This window comes from Aulostomus chinensis, chromosome 19 (genome assembly GCF_037954235.1).
Source record: "Aulostomus chinensis isolate RoL2024-O1b breed Wild chromosome 19, RoL_Achi_v1.0, whole genome shotgun sequence".
NCBI classification, from domain to species: Eukaryota; Metazoa; Chordata; class Actinopteri; order Syngnathiformes; family Aulostomidae; genus Aulostomus; species Aulostomus chinensis.
Window position 1 is genome coordinate 19,492,243 of NC_141338.1, and position 23,009 is coordinate 19,515,251.

Sequence of the window (23,009 nt, forward strand, 5' to 3'; positions counted from 1 at the left end):
CACCCAGGCTTCACACCTGCCTCCTCCTCCCCGCCATCGGGCTGGAGGCCCCGGGCTGTAAACCTTTCACGTCCAAGGATGACACCTTAACAACGAAATCAGATCTTTTATTGATTCTCTGTTGTGGAAAAAAAAGGGGCTGAGAACGACCTTGGTCATCTCCGGGGCGAGGCTGAGGACGGGAGTGTCCCCTCCCACGTCAGACGTGTAGCACTGATAGGTGTGTGGAGGACCTCATTGAAAGAAGCAGGTTATCAGACGTACGCGCGGACTGCTTCTTGGTTACAGTGAGTAAGATGACCTCGCAGAGCGGGAGCTCAGTTTGACTGAAAGACCCTGGTGAAGCGATTGCCTCATGGATGACGGTGGCCACACGGTTACTAGTCTGATTCTATTGACAATAACTTCTGCAGCTGGCTTCATGTGACATTTGATTTACTGGAATAGCAGGACTTTCCTCTCCGGTGGGCCAGCAGCAGCCTGCGTTTCCACTGATAGGTCATGGAAAGCACTTGGAAAACCCAGCATTTCCTGTGAGAGAACTCACAGAGGCGAAAACAAAAACAAAAGAAGGAGAAACCCGCTGTTGATTCATCATCTCGCTTTATTTGAGCCATGAGCATTAATCTAATGCATAGAAATGTGAGGGGAACACAGTGTGACACTCTGTTGCTACGGTGAAGAGAGGAATGCTGACTGATTGCGTGTTGCTCCATGAAAAGAAACCTAAACGAATATGTTTTACCCACATGTTCAGGACGACATGTCGTAAGTGAAGAGTTGACAAGACTTGCGAGTCTTTGGGAATGTGCAAAAATTTCTCACGCGGCCCGGATCTCCCTCCTGCGATCTACTCGATTTCGTTTGACGTTCCCACAGCCGGGTTGATCTCTGTGGCTGCGGTGGAAACAAAGAAGTCAGGCAGCCGCTGCACGCGTCAGAAGAACTTCCTGCGCATTTTCTTTAACGTCATGTTCATTTTTCAGCAGCGTGTTTACCTGGGCAAGGGCCCCCGTCCAAGGTGATGTCATCGATGGCAATGTCGCTCCTGACTGATGAACCCCTGGTGGCTTCAAACACAATCTGGAACAGCAGGACAACTGTCGTTTTGATCATTTTAGAAGGTTACGTGAGATAGAAATGTGCTTTTCACCACTTTTTTCAATTTAAATCATATTTATCCAAACATTTCAAATAGAACCGCTTGTATTTTTTTTTTAAATTAGAAGTGAGGAGTGATTTTGTGGGATTCTTGCCTGATGCTGGCTGTCACTTTGGTACTCTACTGTGGCCCTCAGCCAGGCAACGCTCTGCTCACCGCCCTGTTGCCACAACAACACGTCCTCTCCATCTTTGTCAAGGTGCACTCGGAGCTGACCTGTGCCTGAGCCATACATGTGGTAATAGAAACGCAGACACTGACGCCCCCTTGAGCCCCTGAGAGGGCGGGACAGCAGGCGGACATTCTGGCCGGGCAGCATGGGTGACGCCTCCATGTGCAGGTAATATCCTGTCAAGGTCGTGTGCATTCAGGTAAAGAAAGTGTGAAAGCATCAAGCATGTAAAAAAAGAAGAAAGAATAGAGACATTTGCCGAAATCTACATTTTTTTACCGGCAATATTTTAAGCCAGGACGACAGACAAAATCTGTGCTTGGCATGCACAGCTAGCGTGTGGCAACCTGCTGGGCCGGGGGTTGAAGCCGATGCTGAAGTGCAAGACATTACAATACCCGGAGTGACCACTTGAGGCTGGCTCCAAAAGGGAGCCCATCCTCACAGACTCCAATGTTCAAAACCCCAACCTCCAACAGCAGGAATACATCTTTACACCCTCGTACAAAAAAAAAGGTTTCGGTCTTTGGCTGCTATTCCCCTCCATGACAACTGCACGTGGGGGGATTTTTTTTCTGCCTCCCTTGTTTGGATCATTTTGAAGTTAAACTTTCTGCACCATTCAGTGTGTGGCTGCATCACGGGTAGCTTGGCGCTAGCTGTGCGCTAGCCGTGACCTCAGCTCACTTCTACCGTCTTAGTTAGCTTCCTGAACTTGACCAAACTGGACGCCCACCTGAGGAGGGGATCCCAGCACCGGCATCCAAACAATCTCACTAAAACTAATTTTGTTTACACGGAGACGTGACAAAAGTTTGAATATTTGAAAGTTCATTTGCCAACAATGACAAACTTTAATGAGTTCGCGTCGCGGTTCCGAGCCTCACCGAGTCCCGTGGTGTGGTCGCCTCGGGGCCCTGTGTAGGAGGTTGGGGTGGGGCCTCTTCTCCACTCCCAGTCAGCAGCGTCGTTCAGCGCGTCCTGGCTGTAACCGCAAAGACCTGCTTCAAAGTCACAGTGCCCCGGGAGGGACAATGACAACGCTGCTGCAACAGGGAGAAGAACCACACTTAGCATGAGGTTGCGCTTCGTTGTGAGCTACCAAATGATTGGGGTTTTTTTGTAACACTTTACCACCAAGCTACTTTAAGTTAGCTTCTGATGAACTATCAGTAATGCTAAGTTAACTGTTAGTGGACAGACTAGCAGTCAGCTACTAACGGCGCTCATGTTAACTTTAACAACAAGGGTCACAAAGAGCATTCATGAACGCTCAGTCACGTTGAGTCGGCACTTCCGTCAACACTGACTACCCTGGCCTTGAAGCGTTGCCACCGCCTACATTCGCCCCTGCAGTGCTTGGAGGTGGCACCACAGACGCTTTTTGAAGACTTCAGCTCAGTTGTGACGAGTGTGGCTCGATCACTCGGCTTTATTTTTTTTTCACCTGCTGTCAGCTCACAGTCTCCAAGGCTCATGCTGATGTCATCCACAGCCACAGAGCCGCAGTCCCAGAGATTCCTGCAGATGCTGACGAAAACCACCTGAACAATAAAGGTTTTTCAACATCACGGTTCCAGTTCATTAACGGAGCGCATTTAAAAACAACCTAAGGAAAAGAAACCATCATTAGGATCCAGAGTGCTTTAAAACCGATGGACGGGTGAACCGAGCAGCAGAAGGCGGTTCAAGTCTTTGAGGTCATCTGGATGCTTGAGTTCATGATGATGTCATGATACTGCGTTCTCCAACAGAGGCGGCTGTATTCAAACTGGAAAAGGATAACATTTCCTTTGACCATTCTCCTCTTTTTTTTAAAAAAATCATTGTTCTTCCATCACTTTTTGTATCTTTTGGGTTTAATTTGGCCCCTCACATCTTTCCTCCTTCTGTCCAGCTTTTTCTCTCTCGTTTCGCTCATTCCCTCTCGTTATTTTGTTTATTCTTTTACTCCTTTTCCTGCGACCTTCAGGTATTTATTTGCATCCCTTCTCCCTTACGCTCTCCTCCTTCCCCCTCCTTCTGCATTTTTAGCTTAATTCCTTCTTTCTTTCCATCCTTGCTTCACTCATTGAGGGTTCCTTCCCCCTTCCCTCCTTCCCTTCCTTCTCTCTCTTTCTTGCCTCCTTCCTTTCCTCTCTTTAAGCCTAACATGCTTTGAGGGATTCAACCCTCCTCAACCAACATTTCCACTCCTTCATCTCCTGACCTTGGCAGGTTGTGATGTCTGGAATGTCACATCCGTTGCGACCCAGATTCCTCTGGACTTCTCCCCCTGAGTCCAGATCTTCTCCTGGGTGCTGTTCTGCTGCAGATACACAGCGAGAGCCTGGTCCGTCTGGTTGAAGCCTGCAGCCACCAAAGTTATTTTGGGCAGTGAGTCAGTTCAATAAATCCCACATACACTTGAAGCTCACCTTGTAGAAACAAATAGAAACAAATCTGGAGGGATCGATGGATGCCACTCACCCCTCAGAGAGAAGAAGAATCTCAGGCAGTACTTCATGTTGCCAGGCAGAGTTGGACCAACCAGCTGGCTAACGTAGCCAGAGCGTGGGCTCAACTGGGAATGAGCCATCAGGAAAGATCCTGAAAGCACAAGACAGCCTTTATTTCTATGCAAAGTTCTCTCTTCCTCTTAATGTCCTGGCCATGAACGCTTCCATCACGACCGACACCTGGCAGCCATCTCCTCTCCAATTACTACCAGCTGTTTTCCAGCTCTAAAACCATTAGCGTATAAAGGTTTCCTTGTTCTTCAAAGCTGGATTGATTGATTTCTGCTTGGTTAAGATTATGTGACTACGACAGCTAACATGTTAGCACATAGGACGCTGCAGATGAATGACATCATTCCCGTTGTGTTTGTTTCCTCCTCCTCCCCGTCCTCCATCATTCACACAGCTCGTCTTTGCTGGTGGCTCCTCAGAGAATCATCCTCACCGGCTCGTCCTTAGCGCTGCATGTCTTCTGTCTGATGCTGCAGGCATCAGAGCAGCTATGTGTTCACTCACCTGCTCCCATTTAAGGTCATGTTTTCTTACGGCCTTTCTTACAGTCTTGTTTTTTTTTTCATTTCCTGTTTAGTTTAGAAACCCTGGTACAGATTTTGCATCCGTCTATCCTGTGTTTGGTACCTTTGGAAGGTCTCATGAAATGAAAATAAATGTTCCCAGTTTTATTCGTGAGTCCCCGTGTCCGGTTTTTATGGATCTCTTTGTAGATAACAAATTTAAAAATCAGTATAAAGGTTGTTCTTAATATCAAAATGATGATCACTTAAAACCATCTGGTGACTCATGCAGCACCAAAGGGTGTGGAATCATTTTGCATCGAAAGAAACTTCTTCTTTAATTTTTCTGTCTCTTCTCCATCCAGCGTTTGATGCTCTGAGAGCCCAAAGACTTTCATTGTCAAACAAGCAGCAGATTAGTGGTTGATGTACTTGTTCAATGCGTCACAGTTGTTCTGAGAACAAATGAAGCATTTCTTTGTGATGTTTTTGTTGGGGTAGTGATTTTGGCCGTATTAACGCTCCTACAAAAAACCTGTAATTCACTGTGTAAACAAAAAATGTTACATTTGTACGGTTAAGAGCAAAATGGTGCCATTAATGTAATAAAGTATGTAGTGTATTATTTCTGCTTCTCTGGGCCCTTGTGTGTGTGTGTGTGTGTGTGTGTGTGTGTGTGTGTGTGTGTGTGTGTGAGAGAGAGAGAGAAAGAGAAAGAGAGAGAGATCATGGCACACAAAAAAATTCTCATCTCACAATGAAGGCCTAAATTGCTGAATATGAAAAATCAAAATTATCTTGGTGAAAGTGTACAATATTAATATAGAATAGCTCAAGACTTTTATTGTGAAAAGCCTGATTTTCTCTGGCCAGGGCTGTCTTACTGTTAGGAAATGGGACAACGGCCCAGAGGGTTACATTATCACCTACACCTGTTAGCAGAAAGCTAACAGAAATTCCCTGAGTCTCACCTCCACCATCATGCAGGGGTGGAGTCCAAATGAATGAGGGCTACTGGCTACTAAAGTAAACTCCATCATAAATAGATACAGTCATCACTAGCCACATCACATTCCTCCTATCTTTGTGTTGCTAGCAAGAGCAACCTAAATAACATGTAGCAGCTCCATTCAGCCCTCAGCCACCTGCCTGGAGACCAGGCTGGTGGGGCTCAGCCAGGCAGTAAACAAAGAGCTGCGAAACCAAAACTATTCCATTTAAAACAAGTGAGCCGTCTGCTGAATATTCAACAGCTTCCCCATGAGCGTGGAGCTTCAAGCATCGCAGTCGTGTGAGAAGATTTACCAGAAAAATGAATGTTAATGGGAAATGTATGTGGGCAGCGTCACCTGCCCCTGTTGTGTGGTCGCCATTCCTGAATATGTTGGGCTTCACTGACACTCTCCTCCACATCACCTGGTCCTGGGTGTAGTGGCAGAAACCTGACTCAAAGTCACAGTTGGCGATGGAGGGGTCAAAGGTCGGCTCTGTGGAGAAGGTGCGTGGAGTGAGTGGTCGGTGCATTTCGTACAAGATCGTGCAAACGCCCGGTGGTGACAGAAACCCACTGGGTTCTGCAGCAGCAGCTCACCTGTGTCTTTGCTGCAGAACTCAGAGGAAAAGGAAATGTCATCAACTGCAACACGTCCACCCCTGGGGTTGCTGAAGGCCACCTCAAAGACCGCCTGGAGGAGCAGACACATGCAGAGACGGACACTCAAGCTGCCTTCACACACAGGATTCTATGATGGCGCCGTAAAAATGTCACCGCCCTTCTTGAGCCTGACGGAATCAATCAGAACCAGTGCAGTCCCACCCTGCGTGTGAGTTTACGTGGTTGTACGGCATTCAGAGGCAGAAGGCAGATGTACACACTGATACTGCAGTAAAACGCGTGTTCCAAATATGCTCAAATTGGAGGTATCTGCTTTTTACACTTTTTTTAAAAACTTGTTTGCTTAAGCATGCCAAGACAGGAAAAGAGACTGATAAATTCTCCTCCTTTCTCTCTCTTTCGCTCTGCCCCTCTCTTTCCTTCTGTGTATCTGTCTTCCTCCATTATCTGTCTTTGTCTACACACCAAGGGGAGAGGTATCTTTTTCTCTTCATCTTCGGTGATGACATCAAGAGGGTCCAAAAGAGAAATAAAGCAAGAAATGCTGGGAACATCCAGAGTTCATGTTGAGATCCCATCACACAGGCACTGACACACTGACCTGTACTGAGTACGGTGCTTTCAGGTCCACTTGCACAGGCACCCACTCTCCAAGAACTGTAGCCCAGTCACTCTGGTTCTCTGGTCCGGCCCTCCACAGCTCCTGATACTGACCCAGTCTGTCGCGGGCAAAGACAGAGAACAGGTTCCCTCTCTCCTCACTGCGCTGGTACTGAAAACTCAGGCAGCCGGACATCGGCACTGATGTCATGGGCGACACTAGTCTGGCCACTTCTTTGAAAGTTTTGGCGTAGACAGAGTCCACGTACATGAAGTGACCTGAGGAAGAAAAGGTACATGTGATTTTGTCCGATGAAAACGTATAAATATCCAGAGTGGACGCCACTGACGTATTTCCACGTATGAAGGTGCGTTTTTTTTCTGTTGCTCAGACCAGGAGATGTGGTGGCGTTATCGCATCCTCAGATCAACCAGACCAGTCACTTTATTTTTGAGCGTATTTAGTAACCACAGATATCGACCAAAGTGCTAGACGTATACAACATTAATGTAATATTTATCCAACTTTTTTTTTAAAGAAAACAAACAAATAAAACATTTGGACAGCAACTTACTGACTCCACATCTACCGTCATCAGACTCCACCGAAACCTTAGTGGCAGTTTGACGCGGTCCGTAATGCTGTGTTACAGCTATGCTACTTGTGTACTTCCCCCCCTAAGTACTCACTGATGGGTATCTTGAGCTCACAAGATGATTTCCCCCCTCCTGCATGACTTGTTTGTACCTCCAGAATGCTGAAAACAGCCAGCCAACTATGTTCACCTTGAAGCTCATGACCCCCAACTACAAACAACAACATCATTGCCCAAAAAGGACGTTTGTGACCGCGAACCTCTTTGTCCTTCTTGATTAGTTTCTCACAAGCTCTTTCATCAGAGCTAAAAACAAAAACCTCTAGTTACACTTCTGGTCTGTTGCTCATTCACGGTTGCGCGGACCAAAACACTTGCTCTTGTCTGTGTGTCCTCCGTGGTAGCACGGAACCAAAAGTGTTACAGTTTGTATTTACTTCAGGGCTGTCACTTTAACGCATTAATTAGATTAATTACAGCAAATTAACGCGTTATAAAAATTAAGGCAAGATTAATTCTAGCACACTTGAGTGGCAATTCAATGTGAATCTTACCCAGACACCAGCATTTTAAACTTGGCCCATTGAAGGACCCGTACTTGGCGGTGGCTCGTCACCTCCCATGTGCGGCGCCGGTCCGAGCGCCTGTTTGAGGCTCCGCCTTAAGACGTCCTGACTGAGGTTTTATTCAATCACCAAAAAAAATATGGATTTCAAATCTTCTCTTCTTAATGTATTCATTTGATGAGTCATGCACTACAATTTTGTAATGCCTTAGAATTCAAATTCTTTATTTGGGGACCTGAAGCAGATATGAGATTAAATTGTGATTAATTAGATTAATTAATTACAAACCCTGTAATTAATTAGATTAAATTTTTTAATCGCCTGACAGCACTAATTTATGTTCATCACAAGGCTTTTGGACTATTGAGCACATGCCTGGATAAAGAAGATGTAGATTACAGCAGCCCAGTTGCCATTAGCAATATGTAACAAGCACAATCATCCACTGTAATCTATTGCCTGCTAGCAAGTCTGATCCTTGGGCGCTAACTTGATACGTGCTAAGATGCACCAGGGCCGGCCCGGTCAATGCTCTGGTTTGTCAGTTGTACACATCTCCACTTGCCATCCTCGCCATTTGGTTCCATGCACATGTGTGGCCGGCTCCTTTTGCGTTCTGGAGCAACCAAGGAGTAAAAACATCTCTGTCAGCCGCGACATCCCTTCGTGAATACTCCAGAAGCGTAACAAATGACATAACACCTTTTTGGGTGAAATATTGTTTCAAGAGGTCATCATTTCATTTGTTTTTTGTTATTTCACAAGTTTTCTGTGAGAACAGGTTGTGTCAAGTAAGTATGACGTTTACGACTTGTTGCTAATTAGCACACCACTGATAGAGCTGATTGTTAATCCCACCCCCCCCCCCCGAGGGGACCGTGTATTTATGTGCCATCATCCATTTATACCCATTGGGTCGCTGTTATTGAATCAAAAGCATTGTCAGGGAAACAATGAATGTGTGTTCAAAATATTGTGGATGAATGTCTGTAGTTCATGGAAAACTGTCTCTTGAAAAGTACAAGAAGTGGATCCTCAAAATCAGAGCGATTCCTCCCTCTGATTTTGATCACGGGATGACAAATGCAACCACTTGAAAACCTTGAGCACATTTGTTAGCGATCCCTGAAGATGTGTCCTTCACCTGTCCTGTTGTTGAATGTGTGATCATCTGGCATGTTGTTGTGAAGGAGCTGGCCTCCGCCTCCCCCCACGTACCAGTTCACGTTAGCGTTCCACTGGTTACTATATCCGCACAAGTGGGACTCTTCGAAATCACAATCTAGATGCAGAAAAAACAAGCAGACACGTCACAACAGGCGTAGCTTTCATGCACTTGTAAACACTGGCGTGTTTTCAGGGCTCTTTGTTCGGATCCTGTACGCCTCATGACTCTGATGTCATCAGCAGATACGTTTGTTGGCGTATTTATGCTGACGACTCACATCCCTACGTAATCGTGTCTTCTCACAGTAAAGCAAGAGAATGTGGTTTAAAAATGAATGCAGGATTAACATGAATCTGAAATGGAGGTCCGAGGTTTCAGTCCTCCCGTGATGAGTGACGACCCGGCGCTTCAGGTCTCCTGCCACCAGTGGCTTTGGTGCTATGAGGGTGCGAGGGCGGTTGAAGGCGTTGAAACATAAACCTGCCTGTGATGACGAATACATGACATCCATTTTATTTTATAATTTTATATTTCACTTATTGTATTATTTCTATTGCTGCTTTTGTTGTTGATGCATGTTCATCTAGTTTTATTCTGACTATGACAACAATGACAATAATACTAATTATTATTATTGTTATTATTATTTACATACTCGGGTCTGCTGAAATCAGTCGATCCTTACTTCCTTTTTCATTTGAGTGGACTTACACTGTTACTGTTACGGCTAATATCATACAATTTTTGCACACAACACTGTTGGTGTTTTGTTCTTAATTATGGTATAATTTTATTTTCTCCTTGTTTTTCAGTTTGTTTGATTAATTTTCTTCCCATTATTGCCTCATCTGTGAATCCCTGACCCGTATGAGATCTGCTGTACAGATCAGGTTTGACTGGTGTGCATCAGGACGCAGGTGTGAGGGGAGTGAGGTCACTGACCCAGGCAGTATCCGGGACTGATGTGGATCTCAAATACGGCCACGCTGCTCCCAGAACTCCGTCCAGGTTTACCTTCGATGACAACCTAAGCAATAACATATGTTCAGCGATACGGAGCGACATGGGAATGACATCACACGGAGGGAGAAGGAACGTAGTGAGGGTCAGACAGAGGGAAACAGAGGGAAACACACAGGACATTGATTTCCCATCGAGCACGACCTCAGAGGGAGCTGGGACTCATTTAGATGCTGCATGGCTGATACCAGAGAGCAAACATCAAACAAAAGCTCCAAAAAAACCCTGACTTTTTCTCCACTCCACTGATTAACATTGGAGTTCACCGTGTTTTTGAGCGAAATGTTTCAAAAGGAATTACGTCATCTTGAGAAAAGGGTGGGAACCGGAGGAGCTGTTGAGCTCTGATCACAGCAGTTTTATAGTTGTTGATGAGACGATTGTTTTCCACTCCAGTATCAAATAAACATGAAACATTCATTCATGTGGCGCTCATGTGAGATCATACTCATAGTATGCTTGAACATGGCAACACATATTTCAAAAGGAAAACAAACAACACATAAAAACTAATCAACGTGGTGGAACTGGTTTATGGGTTAATGAACTCTTCTTGGCAACCATTCCTTCTGAGAGGGCGAGCCGCTCTGCTGTCTCCATGCTGAGCTGCCGCTACGCTAGTTGCTTTCCCCTCAGTTTAGTTCTTTTGAGGCTACACGACAAAAACACAGTCCCTCAACGCAGACAAATTTCGGTTACACTTTACTTGAATAGAGGCAACATACGAGTGACATTACACTGTCATTTACTTGACCTCAAACTGTCATGAATATTAATAAGCAAGTCATGAATGTCTATGACCGCTGTCATTAAGTTTCATTCGTTTGTTGTCATGACAGCTTCACATAAGGTTAGGAGTTAGGCTTAGGCTTAGACTCAGCCCTAACCCTCAACCTACCCCTTCACCTAACCCTAACCCTATGTGAAGTTTTCATAGTCAAGACAACTTCAACAATGCCAACTTCCATTTGCATTTCCATTTTCTTCCGCATATTCCTGTTAAGGGTCGCGGGGGTGGAGCCTATCCCAGCATCTACAGGCGAGAGGCGGGGTTCACCCTGGACAGGTCACCAGTCCATCACAGGACCAACACATAGAGACAGACAACCATTCACACTCACAGCCACACCTACGGTCAATTTAGAGTATCAATCAGCCTCGTCCCCTCTTGATGTCTTTGGACTGTGGGAGGAAGCTGGAGTACCAGAGAGAACCCACACAGGAACAGGGAGAACATGGAGACTCACACAGAAAGATCCTGTGATGGAGCCGGGACTTGAACCCAGAACCTTCTTGCAATGAGGCGACAGTGCTGACCACTGCACCACCGTGCTGCCTTCAATGTCAACTTGTCATGACAAAAAAACAAATGACACTTAATGACAGCGGCCACAAACATTCACGACCTGTTAATCAATATTTATGACACGTTCATTTATGTCACTTACTGACCGTGTAATGTCACTCTTATGTAGCTACAGCCAAGCTAAGGAAGCTGAAGCTTTCCTCTGGCTGCTCCGGGGCTCCGTGGCAACGACCTGGTGAGGAAGCTTCTACTGAGGTCCAGATACGGGGTGGTTTTATACGTTCATGCCACCCCCCCAAAAGAGCATAGTGGAGATCATTTTTGAGGAGGCCGGTGAGGATTGAGTGGTTGGGTTTGTGTTCTCGGAGAGTAAATATTGGATGCTTTTAGCCGTCAGCGCGAAGTTTAAAGCTCTGACGTGATCATTTATATACCCGGGTCTGGACTGAAGCGTGCGTAGAGCTGAGGGGCCCCACACATACGGCACTGACTCAACTCACCATCACGTAGGTCAGGACCCTGTCAGAGTCAGCTCCACCTTTCCTTACAATATAAACATGTGCTGCTCTGTTCCCACACAATGTTTAGATAATGTGTATGGGAGTGGAGGTGGGTGTTTTTTCCACACACTTCCCATAGAACTCAATTTGGGCTCCAACGTGAAACGTCAACTTATCGCTGGCTTTTTTTCCCCAGCAGCATGAAAAAGAGGGTTGCAAATCCCCATCGCTGAGACACAAACATCTTTATGTTCTAAAAATAGTCAAAGATTCAGAAACTTACGCTTTTCCAGTAAAAAATATTCCCTTAAACTGCTTACTTGAAGTATTGCACTTTTACAAAAGTGTACTACAATGGTACTTGTGTCATTTCTTTGTTTTCGGGTCGTTTCATCTATTTCTGTTAATGGGATATCTCTCGAAAACCTAAAGGGAAGTTCTCCATATTTGCCACAAATGTCCACTTGAACGCAAGGATAATACCAAATACCGCAAGATGTTCTAGTTGTCTGGTTACGCACGACTGAATACTGGTTTTACATGTTCAAATCCACGGTCCTCAGACGATGAACTGTAATGTTTTTGATGACAATGAGCATGTCGAAGCCCCTCAGGGGACACCTCGGTAGCCACTAGTGCAGGTTTTTCGTCTGGTTTACCCTGTACGGCTCGGTGTTGTTCTGCAGGTCCATGCTCGAGATGACCCAGCTGTCAGAGGGTTCCTGGCTGCTCCACAGCGGCCTGTCAAAGCTCTTCCCCTCCATGCGCTGCAGGACCTCCAAGCTTCCTGAGCCGAGGATCTGGTAGACAAGCCTCAGGCAGCTCCACTCACTTTGCTCAAGCGCTGGACTCAGAAGGATTCCAGTGGCCTCTCTCTGTGGTCCAGCTTGTGCACTTTTCTCATCGCCCTGGTCACTGGTCAAAGGTGCATCCACAGCAACAAAACGGCCTGGAAAAAAAAGGAGTGGTGCATGGGATTTAGAAAAAATGTAGGGACATCATATTGTGAATACCACAAGGACAAGATATTTGAAAGGTTATGGGAATTTTGAAGTCAATTTCCTACAAATACCAAATACTTTGTATGCCTGCAAAGAGACTAAATTTAAAGTAAATGAAAATTCATTTTTTTAACTGGGAAAGAACAAATCCCCAGTCGTATGTCACTACATATGTCACAATAATCCAAATAATAAAAACATCCATCCATCCATTTTCTACCGCTTATCCGTCAAGGGTTGGGGGGCCTGGAGCCTATCCCAGCAGACACTGGGTGAGAGGAGGGGGTCACCCTGGACGGGTCACCAGTCCATCACAGGGCCATCAAGATCAATTAGAGGCTCAGTATCTTGCTCAAGGACACTTGGACATGGTCACTGGGGGAAGTGAGGATGGAACCAGTGACCCTTCAGTTGCTGGACTGCCTCTCTACCTCTGAACCACGCCGCCTCATAATAAAAACATGTTGTATAGAAATGCAATCCTGTTTTGAAATAAAGTTTTGTCAATTTCAGCCAGTAATCTGATATCCATCCATGCATCAGCCCTCATTTTCTTTATACTGACAAGAGCTCACTTTGGGGATCCATATGTGCGTAAATCAGACTCCCTTTTCTAAACTTAACAAAGGAGACTTTTTTCCGAAACCTAACTGAGAGGAAAAAGAAAACTGAAAATGAATCAGTAGTTAAAAATGACTTTTAACTCCTTTTGTATTTGAAAGCTAAGTCAGCCACATAGCTCAAGCCCAAATAACCTGGGAAGCACTGACCGTGAGTCTAAACGCTGCTTCACTCCCCCAGCGCCCTCTAGTTAAGGTTCTAGGTCGGTTCTGGCTGTCTTCTGGCCCAATGTCTGTGTTTGGTCCAGCTGTGGCAGCAGCCTCGTGGTAATCTGGTACGATTGCACCGGCCCAGTAATAGCACACATCGACCCAGATCAGACTCTCATTTTGTATACAGGCCAGACTTGGTTCATGGAAGTGGAACCAGATTTGTAGTGAGCCAGACAAACACAAGCATGTGGCTCGAGTATTTGCCAGATTAAGTTAACGATCTGGGAAAGCAGCACCCGTTGTGTTGCTGGATGAGGAGCGGCAGACTGCACCTTCCCGGTGATATCACCAGATCTTCTTACTACGAGCTGCTGCATCTCTGACTCACCGAATCACACACGCCAGCAGAATGATGGAAGCGGGGTAATGGTTGACTTCTCATTTAAATCAACAACCCTTTGTTTTGCTGTCCCCAGAATTCTAAAACAGCTGTACTTCCTGTTACTACCTCTGGCTTTAAGTGTCTGCGATCAAGGGATGGTAACTTGAGCACCAACATCATGGGTGGTATTTAAATTAGCTTAATCATTAAGAAAACGCTTCAAAGAAATCATGAAGGTTATATGCCTAAGATGTCTGCCCGGAATGCGACTTGGAGTTTGGCTTCAGAAATGTTTCCAGTTCATCCTGGGGTCCCAGTGGACACTGCCAGATTTGAAGAAACTGTGCTTCTGAGGAACTGCATTCATGCCAGTGGGCTAGACAAAGACACAGACAACATAAAAACATGAATGCCTCTGGACCACTGCGGCCACCATCTTGAAGGAATTAAAAAAAAAAAAAAAAAAAGTTTTGCCCAAATTTGATTCACTTGCGTCCTGAGCTTTTAAATATCATGAGTACCACGTTCAATTGCCTGGTTTTGAAGGTACAAAGTGGAGCTGAGGCTAAAGGTTATTAGCCATGCAGGTACGTGTTTGGTCAGAAACCAAAGTAATGTGCTTAATGGACAAATGCACCAGCTGTTGAAAAACTTGGAGGATCTGTAAACTTATTGCAAATCATACGGAGGGGACATGAACGTGAGCCCCAAAGGTCTTTGAGGCAGACGATGCAGGGCAGAACCCCGTCAGCCGCTGGGTCCTGCTGTTGCCTGGGACTTCTCCACCCCAGCAGACACACGCTCAGGAGGGCTGAGCCACATTTCACCCTCACCTCTGCCACCGCAAGAAGATTCACTTGCGTTGCTGCAAATGAATTGCAAATGTAAATTGTCATGATGTCATTTCCTTGGACCCAGAAAAGAGAGACGCAAATTACTTGACAGAGAGAAAACAATATGGACCGGGGCCGTTCATGCTCTGACCTCATACCAGGCTGGCGGCAATAACAACAGGATTGGAAACAGGAAGGGAGAAAACAGCTGATGCATTCCAGAAGGAGGACGGTCAGTGAGACAAGTACTGTACATGCGAGGGTGTTGGTGCGGCTGGACGTTTTTTTGGCTGAATAGACAGTAGTGTTATGGCTGCTGCTGGCAGCACTCATGCTGTCATTGTTATCGTTCAGGCAAACTGAGGGTATCACCTTTGGCAGTAACCTGTGAGTCAAATAAAACCTGGAAATACCTGGATGTCCCATCCCTTCTCTTAAAGATATTTGGACTTATTTTAACAGATATATATTTTGTTTTGGTTGCTTAACTGGCTGAAATGAGGCCTGTGGTTCACCCTAGTTTTCTTTGAACATTTTGGTCCCCAGCATACAATTAATGGGTTAATACCACACTTGTTGATTTCTTTTTACATGACGACTAGATGAGCCTACCCAGGTCGTCACAGATATCAAACAACCACTGATGTGCTTCAAGAGTCTCAGTCCTGACGGTCCCATGAAGACTGTCCTGCTGGACAACACACGATCGATTCATAATTCAGTGTAAAAACCCACTGGCCTCTGGTCGATCCTCACCTCGGGGCTGGTGAACGAACGGCTGCATTTATGAGTCGCACTCATTGAGTTGGTGGTCTGTTTACTGGCATCGTCGCTTTCAAATAGTTCCAGTGGTTGGTTATGCTTACATGTATGAGAATATTCTGTTCTTAACCTGGTTAAGGCAATTCTGAATAAACCACTGTCCTGTAAACAGCAGCAACATTAACCTGAAGGAGGTCATAGTCGGAGTAAGCAATCAAATGTGGAGCGTTTCAGTCTCAGTTGCTGTACAGATGCATGTTACACCTTAATCACATTATGGAGTCCTGGAGTTGTTGAAACATTTTTTTTTTGCGACACGTTTCCTGTGGCAATCAAACTGTTTAATAAAGCAAGGCCGAGCTTCAAAGGAGAGCTTTGATTATTGGCAAGAAATCACAGTCCCGGTGAAAAGACCTGAGGTCAAAATCCAGGAGGAAGCGTGTGCATGGATTTGGACTCGGATCTGGAGCACAGAAACAGGAGGAGGACTGGAGGACAGAATCACCGAATGAGCAAAGAGGTCAATATTCAGGTTACTGGTGGAGAGGCTGGAAGAGGAGACTGCTTGAGTTGAGAGCCACCATCCATCCATCCCTCCACCATCCCTCTATCCATCCAGCCATCCATCCCTCCACCATCCCTCTATCCATCCAGCCATCCATCCCTCCACCATCCCTCTATCCTTCCAGCCATCCATCCCTCCACCATCCCTCTATCCATCCAGCCATCCATCCCTCCACCATCCCTCTATCCATCCACCCCTCTATCCATCCAGCCATCCATCCCTCCACCATCCCTCTATCCATCCAGCCATCCATCCCTCCACCATCCATCCATCCCTCCACCATCCCTCTATCCATCCACCCCTCTATCCATCTAGCCATCCATCCCTCCACCATCCCTCTATCCATCCATCCCTCTATCCATCCAGCCATCCATCCCTCCACCATCCCTCTATCCATCCATCCATTTTCTATGCTGCCATACATTAAGGGTCGCGGGGGGGTGGAGCCTATTCCAGCTGACAGCTGTTGAGAGGCGGGTTCACCCTGGATGGGTCACCAGTCCATCTCAGGACCATCAGGAGCAGTTAGGGGTTCAGTATCTCGCTCAAGGACACTAGGACATGGTCACTGGGGGAAGTGGGGATGGAACCTGCGACCCTTCGGTTGCTGGACGGCCTCTCCACCTCTGAGCCTGAGTTGAGATCATTCTGTCAAACCCTGAGTTGAACTTCTGAACCTCAGATTAACAATGAAATTCACTGTTCAGTATATAAAGTTCACTATGACTGAATCAAAGCCGGCCTTCAGCTCGTTCCATTTCAGACGGGACTTCAGGGGTTTCGATGTCTGCTGAGAACCAAGTTCAGCCAACAGCAGCAGCCATCGTTTGATCGAAGGAGTCGCTGAACCAAAGCTCGTGCCTCATTCCTTGCGGATCTGGCAAACAGACCTTGTAGATTTTGGTGTATACTGGACGGAGGAGAAGATGCTTCAGTGTGGTGGTGGATCTGGAGTCTCTCTGGGCCCCAGTTAGTGACAGGTAGCTGCTGATGGAGTCACCTGCCCCTGCAGGTACTGGCCTGACTCTATATGTTACATTACTACGTCAGGCTGCTTTGATCTCCACACTGCTGGTGTGTTAAATCTGAGAGGACAGACCCTTTAATAATTTCTGCAACAAATGAGCTGAACTTCCTCCATGCGCTGGCTTCCATCACTTTACATCAGGACTCACATTACAGATAGGAGCGTTCGCAGCACTCATCCGAATCAGCTGCAGCACCAAACCACTGAGAATGCCTAAATGTGTTCTTTCACTCACACCAGATGTTCAAAGATGCTCAATTCAATGCAGACCAGATGTGTTTCAGTGGAAATGAATAAATCAGTACCAAAACAGTCTCGCAGCTGAATCTGTCACCGTGATGAAAAGTCTTCACTCAGAAGAATAAACCTCTAATCATGAACGGGTTAACAAATTAGAGGATTTGACATCCATTATTAAAGTCTTCCAGTACCATCTTTGTGTAGGGTCCAGCTTGTGAAGTCTGCGTCTGACGTGTAACCGCAGATGTTGGACTCGAAGTTGCAGGAGCCTGGCAGCAACTGGTTCTGGGCTTGGATGGTGGCTTGGAGCAAACAGACAAGCAAAGAGAGGCAATGGGAAGAATGAATCATATAGCAACTGGCATCAATAGAAACATACCCTGCTGCACTCGCACTGGCACAAGTGTGTAAAAGTACTCACCAGCTAAAGTCAAGAGGTAAAATGGTAGCATTGCAGCGTTCTGTGGTAACAGGTTGAATCTCAGAGGAAATAAACCAGCAACAGTTTTCAACCTCCGCTTGAAAAAAATACAAGAAGCTGCAACAGAAGTTCTCTTTTGAAGATTTCTTTTGCGTGTGAGTCGTCTGAGTGTCTCTCCAGCTCGCAGACTGGCAGCACACTGCAGACTGAGAGAAAGTGTGTGTGCGTGTGTGTGTGTGTGTGTGTGTGTGTGCGTGTGTGTGTGTTTGTGTCTGGACATGAAAGCTGAGAAGGGAGGAGAGAAAAAGAGTGAGAGGGTGTGTGATGAGTTGGAGTGTGGGGAAAAGGAGTGGAAGGCTTGATTGAGACAGAGGGGGGGGGGTTTAGTTGTGAGGTTGAGGTAGAAGGAAGGAGACAGGGAGGGAAAATAAGAAGCAAGAAATTGAGTTTATTTGTAGGCCACAGACAAAAGTGGTAGAGGAAAAACAGCAAAAAATTAAATATTTACACACTGAACACAAACCAGAAAAAAGTGAAGTAAATGAAGAAAAGAAGAAGCTACATTTGATTTCAGTGCAAAAAACTGATTTATCAAACAAGAAAAGCTATGATTTTAATTTTCTAGGGACATTCAAATATCCCTCTGTGCTTTTGTCAGGTAAGAGCATTACTTTTTTGAAAATGGTTTAGTCATTTTACAGATCAACTTTTTAAAATATTAAATCCACCCATCCATTTTCTTCCACTAAGGGTCGTGGGGGGTGGAGCCTATCCCAGCAGCCTTCAGGCGAGAGGCGGGGTTCACCCTGGACAGGTCACCAGTCCATCACAGGACCAACACATAGAGACAGACAACCATTCACACTCACAGTCACACCTACAGTCAATTTAGAGTATCAATCAGCCTCGTCCCCTCTTGATGTCTTTGGACTGTGGAGGAAGCTGGAGTACCAGAGAGAACCCACACAGGAATAGGGAGAAAATGGAGACTCCACACAGACAGATCCTGTGATGGAGCCGGGGATCCAACCTGGAACCTGGAACCTTCCTGCTGTGAGGAGACAGTGCTGACCACTGCACCACCGTGCTGCACTGTTAAATTCATTTTCTCTCAAAAATATTGGAAAAATGCCAGGATTAAAGTAAAAAAAAAAACATTCTGAAAATGACCCTGACGTTAGTAAACCATCACAAGAGAAGGACTGGGAAATTAAAAAAAAAAAAAAAAAAAATCGATTCATAACAGTATTTTGGTCAATATAATAATTATCATCATATTGAATTCTTGATTGATTACACCATAGATTGGCAGGGACACTTGAACAAATATCAAATTATTCCTCACTTGGCATAGGAAGACCCTTGAGAGCCCCTGGGCCCTGATTTGAGAACAAAGTCTGTGTAAGGTATGCATAATACTGTGTTTATACCAGCATTAGTAGTCCTTACAGGTGCCAGGTGACAAGCCATTCTCTAAAAAAATGCTCTTTCATTATTTCAGACTTATTGAATGACTAATGCCAAAAAAAAAACCCAAAAAAACCAAAAGCTTTGAAAATGTAGCCTTACCTCATTTCGACCCTTCCTGGCACGCTGGGATCATAAGGAGATGTCATGCTGTCACTCATACGTCAGTATTAGCTGATGCAGGTTCCAGCCTGGTACTACTAATCTACCCACCCATGTCGCGCATGATCACATGATTGATGGGGTTACTGACGTTGGTTTGATGTTCATTGTTTGGGCCTCGTGGTTCCAGTGTAGATGAGCCTTCATGCTAACGGCACATTTCCCCAGTGCACAAAACGATGAAGAAATGCTTCTCCCAAGTGGGACTGGAGGAATGTCGGCCTGCAGAGACCCGTGCTCTGGACCCTAGCAGCCCCTCCTTCGACGTAAACGGGGAGACCCACGGTGAGTCAGCCAACGGTCGTGTCCACACCAACCAACGCAGCCTGCAGTCCCTGCAGCCGGCCACCAAAATCAAACCTGCCCTTTCTTGAAGCACGAATGCTGCTACAGCTGCATATCAATGCTCCGATTTGGAAAAGTTTTGTTTTTTTTAACATTACAATCAACGGGTTTTGTGTATCGAATGTGAACATGTGAGCAGGAGTCCGCGGGGATGTGTTACAACACTGCGTCCTTGTTTAATGAGAGGCCTGAACTCACAAATGATCTCAACTGTGTTCTGCAAGCCTACAGAGAGAGAAAACATTTGGAAACCAGCTCAAATCTTAGAATGCAGCCTCACTGTGTCTTTGTGAAACAGGAACATTCACGCAGGCAGAGCCAAAAATATGCAACGTCATCAACTTTTAGATGAAAGGATGAATTTAAAACGCTGGACACTTTCATGTTATCACCTCTGCAGTAGGGAGTGTATTTTTAGGAGAAAATATCATGCTCGATATTCCACGTTTTTTCTCCTTCACATTTGCGATCCATCTGTCAGGTCCTCTCTCTCCATCCATTTCTCTCCGTCTTCTACACGGTTCTCCTCTTCTCCGCTCATCAGCATTTTCACTGAGATGCCAGGAGTCTTTTCATACCAGATGGGGAGATGAATCCTCCACTGATCATGTCCAGAAGGCCTGATGGCAGCCATCGATGTTCTTTCTTCAGGAAACACTGGGAAACTGAATCACTTCAAGCTGATTTATGAAAGAAAATGATTCATCCAGTCATCATTTTGGAGTATAAATGGAAGAGAGAGAACTGAGGTTTCTTGGCAGAGTTCAAAGGAGCGTCCAGGGTTTTTCTACATTTATTCCATTCAGGCTGCTCTTCATCCTTTAAAAAACACACCTCTCATCCTTTTTTTCTGGGCTACACAACAAGGCAGAGCCCTTCTGATAAATAACGCGAGGCAGGGCGGCGCACGCAGGCCTGATTGTTTGCATGATGATACAGCAGCCCAAAAGCTCACGGCAACTTCTGTTGTCTTTTTATAAAACAACTGCCTGGTGCGCTCATCCTTACTGACTCCAGTCGAACCCTGGCCCTCCTTTGTTCCTTTTGTGGTGGGCGTGGTCAGTTCATCATCGTCATTTTGAGGCAACAACCAGAGGAATTTATGATGGCGGTTTATGATTTGGGTCAGTTTAGCAGTGCGAATAACAGCAGTGGTGTAAGCAAGTATGGGGTGCGGTCGTGTCGGAGTTAAATCAGTGAGTCTGCTGCAGTGTGTGTTTGTCGGTGTGTGTATCCGGTCTGTCAAACGCAAGGTTTTCATGGCGGAAAAGTTAAAACAACAACCTGGTCTCTGTTGGTTGTTATCTAAAGATGTAATTTCTATGAACCGTGTAGAGCCGTAGCGTTGTTGTGGGGGTCAAGTGGCCAGCACCAAGCTCCCCTTCAGTCTCTCCCATTCTCACTGCCAACGCCCCGGGAATCTGCTGACATGGAAAAAAATCCCAACTGATCCCCTGATGAGGAGTTCCCTTTCTGTTGTTGTTGTTGTTGCTGCTGCTTCTGGAAGCCTTGTGTTCAATGCCACGAATGCAGTCAATGCATCTGAGTAAACTTGAAGGAAATGCCACCTTGATGTCACAGTGACCTTGACCTTTAACCTCCAGGTTTTTTTTTCACGGGTCATCTTTGAGTCCCAGTGGACGTTGGAGCCAAGAAATCCGCCCATGGCGTTCCAAGGACGCTGAGTTGTGTGGATCTACAGAGTGAACAGAGAAGCCGAAACACAAGCGACATGAGCAGTTGAGCAGCGTGGAGGGCAGCGCTTGGGCCTCTGTAGTTACTGTTTGACATCATTTTTTTCAAAGTTAAAGTTGGCGGTATAACGAAAGAGAGCCGTTTTATCAAAGACGTGTTGCATTTGTCGCCACGGTCCCCCGCGGAGGACGAGGCAACCTTTAACTGCACTCACCCAGGTGTTTTCTGTACATCGATGCTGATGGAAGCCAGAGCTGCTAAACACCTGTGTCTGCAGGCTCATTTGGCCTGGGAGGGAACTCTACACCCTTTCCCACCGCAGACAAAAGCCTGGTGTTATTGAGAGTTAACGGATTATAGAGTGAGATCAGAAAGCTGCCTTCACATTCTGGTCCTCAGCTCAGTAAATCACAAAACTCTACCATCATCCTCTCCTCTGTCCTCTCCACGAACGCACCGTTCGGCGTGGACGTCTGGCTGAGACGCGCTTGCCTTTTAAGGACGTCTGTTCATCTGCTGAGCTCATGTTAACGTTTCTTCAGCGTCTTCTTACTTACCAAATCAAATCTGAAGTGTGCCGTGTATCCACTTGACGTCCCTACATGTAACTCCATCAAATCTTTTCCAACATGATGACATGAAAAACTTGCCAGCAATGTGTCAGCTTAAAGAAATGTGTCGATGGAAGTCAGTTGTGTGTCATAAGCGGCTGTGGCAGATGCATCTGGGGTGAGTAAGAAGATACTGAAGCCAGCTGAAAAAACCTGGATGATGCTTTGAGAGTATGAAGTATTAATGTATGACAGCTCCTGTCAGGGCTGAGGTGCGTACGGGGCTGATCCTGGCTCAGCTGCCAATTTCACGGTATTTTAAAATCTTTGATAGCGATATGCCGAATGCCGCCTCCGCACAATAGAAAGTTACACCACCGGGGTTCCTCTCCCCTCTGCTCTTTCTTCCGGTTTCACAAACATCTCATCAAACATTCCCCCTCTGAACCTGCAGGTTTGTGTTCTAAAATCAGCTCTCCTGATGAAGTTGTTCGACAAATGCACAGAGTATATTCATGTGGTACTTGCACCCATTCACACGTTGGTGGGGAAATTTTCAGTCTTGTTTTGCCCGCTGCTTCCAATCGCTATAAATGCTTTGAAAACTGAAAAATGCAGTATTTCATGGGCAAAACCTTGAAACATATCCAACCGCTGACCTTCCTGAAGGCGTTTACACAAAAACACATTCAAAAATCCCATCAAGCCGAGGAACGATCATCAGTGCGAGCTCACCGGGGCTTGTAGCATCCGGTACGCTTCTCTGTTAGCGTTCAGTATTTTGCTCAAGGTCATTTATAGAAGGGAGGGGCTTCTTTTTCTGAATCTACGGTACGTCATCGTATTCTTTAAAACTTATTCGGGTTGTGGATATTTTCATATTTCATCTGACAAATGCCTCTTACATTATACAAAACAATAATACAACCGCGCACGTGTGCGTGCGTGCGTGTGTGTGTGTGTGTGTGTGTGTGTGTGTCAAGAGAAGCAGCGTGAGCAGAGAAACCTGTCAGCTGGCGTTGCAATGTGCGATCTGCTTCAAGGTGTGAGTGTGAGTCCTTGAGACG

The 23,009-nt window shown here is 45.9% G+C and overlaps 1 protein-coding gene across 2 annotated transcripts; it reads right to left on the reverse strand.

The window, feature by feature from the left end:
• Positions 1–598: 598 nt before the first annotated feature.
• LOC147244308 (MAM domain-containing protein 2-like) lies at positions 599–17,909 on the reverse strand. Of its 2 annotated transcripts, none has more exons than XM_086187006.1 (15): positions 17,723–17,909; positions 17,493–17,603; positions 12,378–12,667; positions 9,835–9,919; positions 8,869–9,006; positions 6,564–6,841; positions 5,939–6,032; positions 5,697–5,834; positions 3,804–3,923; positions 3,544–3,683; positions 2,782–2,878; positions 2,222–2,377; positions 1,257–1,510; positions 999–1,083; positions 599–897 (listed from the first exon to the last, which is right to left on the reverse strand). In XM_086187006.1, the coding sequence occupies exons 1-15, from the start codon at positions 17,751–17,753 to the stop codon at positions 851–853; spliced, it is 2,064 nt and encodes a 687-aa protein (XP_086043132.1). In that variant the 5' UTR covers positions 17,754–17,909; the 3' UTR covers positions 599–850. The 2 variants fall into 2 exon arrangements, with proteins under 2 accessions (XP_086043132.1, XP_086043131.1); XM_086187005.1 differs by having other exon boundaries at positions 2,222–2,380.
• Positions 17,910–23,009: the final 5,100 nt, after the last annotated feature.

Bases quoted from the DNA above. Each gene is read 5' to 3' on its own strand.
- LOC147244308 (XM_086187005.1), bottom strand. From the start codon at position 17,753: ATGCTACCATTTTACCTCTTGACTTTAGCTG. The intron at 12,668-17,492 runs GTACTGGAAGAC...TTTTTTTTCCAG, and splicing joins CTGGACCCTACACAAAGATG to GCCGTTTTGTTGCTGTGGAT. The intron at 3,684-3,803 runs GTGAGTGGCATC...TGGTGGCTGCAG, and splicing joins ATTCTTCTTCTCTCTGAGGG to GCTTCAACCAGACGGACCAG.